General features: G+C 40.3%; 1 protein-coding gene across 1 annotated transcript in view; it reads right to left on the bottom strand.

The window, feature by feature from the left end:
* Positions 1 to 133: 133 nt before the first annotated feature.
* SARC_07735 (hypothetical protein) overlaps positions 134 to 1,112 on the bottom strand; it is a gene marked incomplete at its 5' end in the record, with an annotated part of 8,546 nt that continues 7,567 nt past the window's right edge. The window contains 2 exons of the mRNA XM_014298308.1: positions 134 to 350; positions 823 to 1,007. Coding sequence (XP_014153783.1) covers positions 189 to 350; positions 823 to 1,007 — 347 coding nt within the window. The 3' untranslated portion in view covers positions 134 to 188. The remainder of the gene's footprint in view (positions 351 to 822; positions 1,008 to 1,112) is intronic.

Raw genomic sequence — 1,112 nt, 5'->3', positions numbered from 1 at the left:
ATATATATATATATATATATATATATATATATATATATATATATATATATATACATATATATATATATATATATATAAATATATATATATATAATATACATATATGTATGCATCTTGTGACTAAAATAGATACCACGTATACTCCAGTTCTATTTATTGATACTTTATGATTATTCTCTTTGGATATACTAAGCGGACGATCCGACACCGTCACCGCCGCGGTATTGTGACGCACCAATAAAGAAATCACGGAAGTCTCGGTTCATGTGCACACCGTCAGGGCTTTGGATGTATGGTGGCAGCAACGGCATTACATGCGGATTCCTAAGCACATCTGTGGTACTTCCGACCTGACAAGTACACGGAAAGGATATGATGAGTGCAAGTATAAGTGTAATTTGTGCATGCACGTGTATGGGTCAGTGCAGGATATACCAACAAATATACGTATTCATAAGTATTCAAATACACGTATACGTGCACGCACAAGAAGTGTATGAGAGGCTATTATTCGATACATTTAAGTGTGCGAGGTTATGCTGGACCTGGATAGACCTGTGCTATGGAGTATACAGTCACCCTACATACAGAAGTTTCACAAATACACCAATAGCGGCACACGCTCGGCTCCAGCACACAGAACAAGCTTTTTTGAGTTGATTTCTTCTCGCATAATACCCTCAACGAGTTTTCAAGTCAATCTCATCCCATATGCGCACCGCCCCAGCAAGCGTTAGAACTAGTCATGTCCATAAATAATTGCATGTAATACATACCACGACCCTACCAAACACAGTACCATGGACAGGTACGGAAGCTTACCTTAAACCCAGGCAGCCCTGTGCTGTAGAGTATACACTTCCACCCTACATCCATCAGATTTACAAACACACAATTGCGGAACTCGCACAGCAATAATTCCAATTGGTTCTTTTTGGGATCCTTCTCTAACTTCAACAGGTGCAACGACCAGTGGTCCATGCCCTTCTGATATATCTTCTCGTGTACTGCAGGTGGTGTAGATACCGGAACATGTGCAGAGTTAGCAACAATGGCGTAAATGTGCATAGAGTAAAGTAAAGTATATGCATGAGTCGAGATCCCCCCNCCCC

The sequence above is a fragment of the Sphaeroforma arctica genome (genome assembly GCF_001186125.1).
Source record: "Sphaeroforma arctica JP610 unplaced genomic scaffold supercont1.633, whole genome shotgun sequence".
Taxonomy (NCBI): domain Eukaryota; class Ichthyosporea; order Ichthyophonida; genus Sphaeroforma; species Sphaeroforma arctica.
This window is presented reverse-complemented; position numbering and strand designations above follow the sequence as displayed.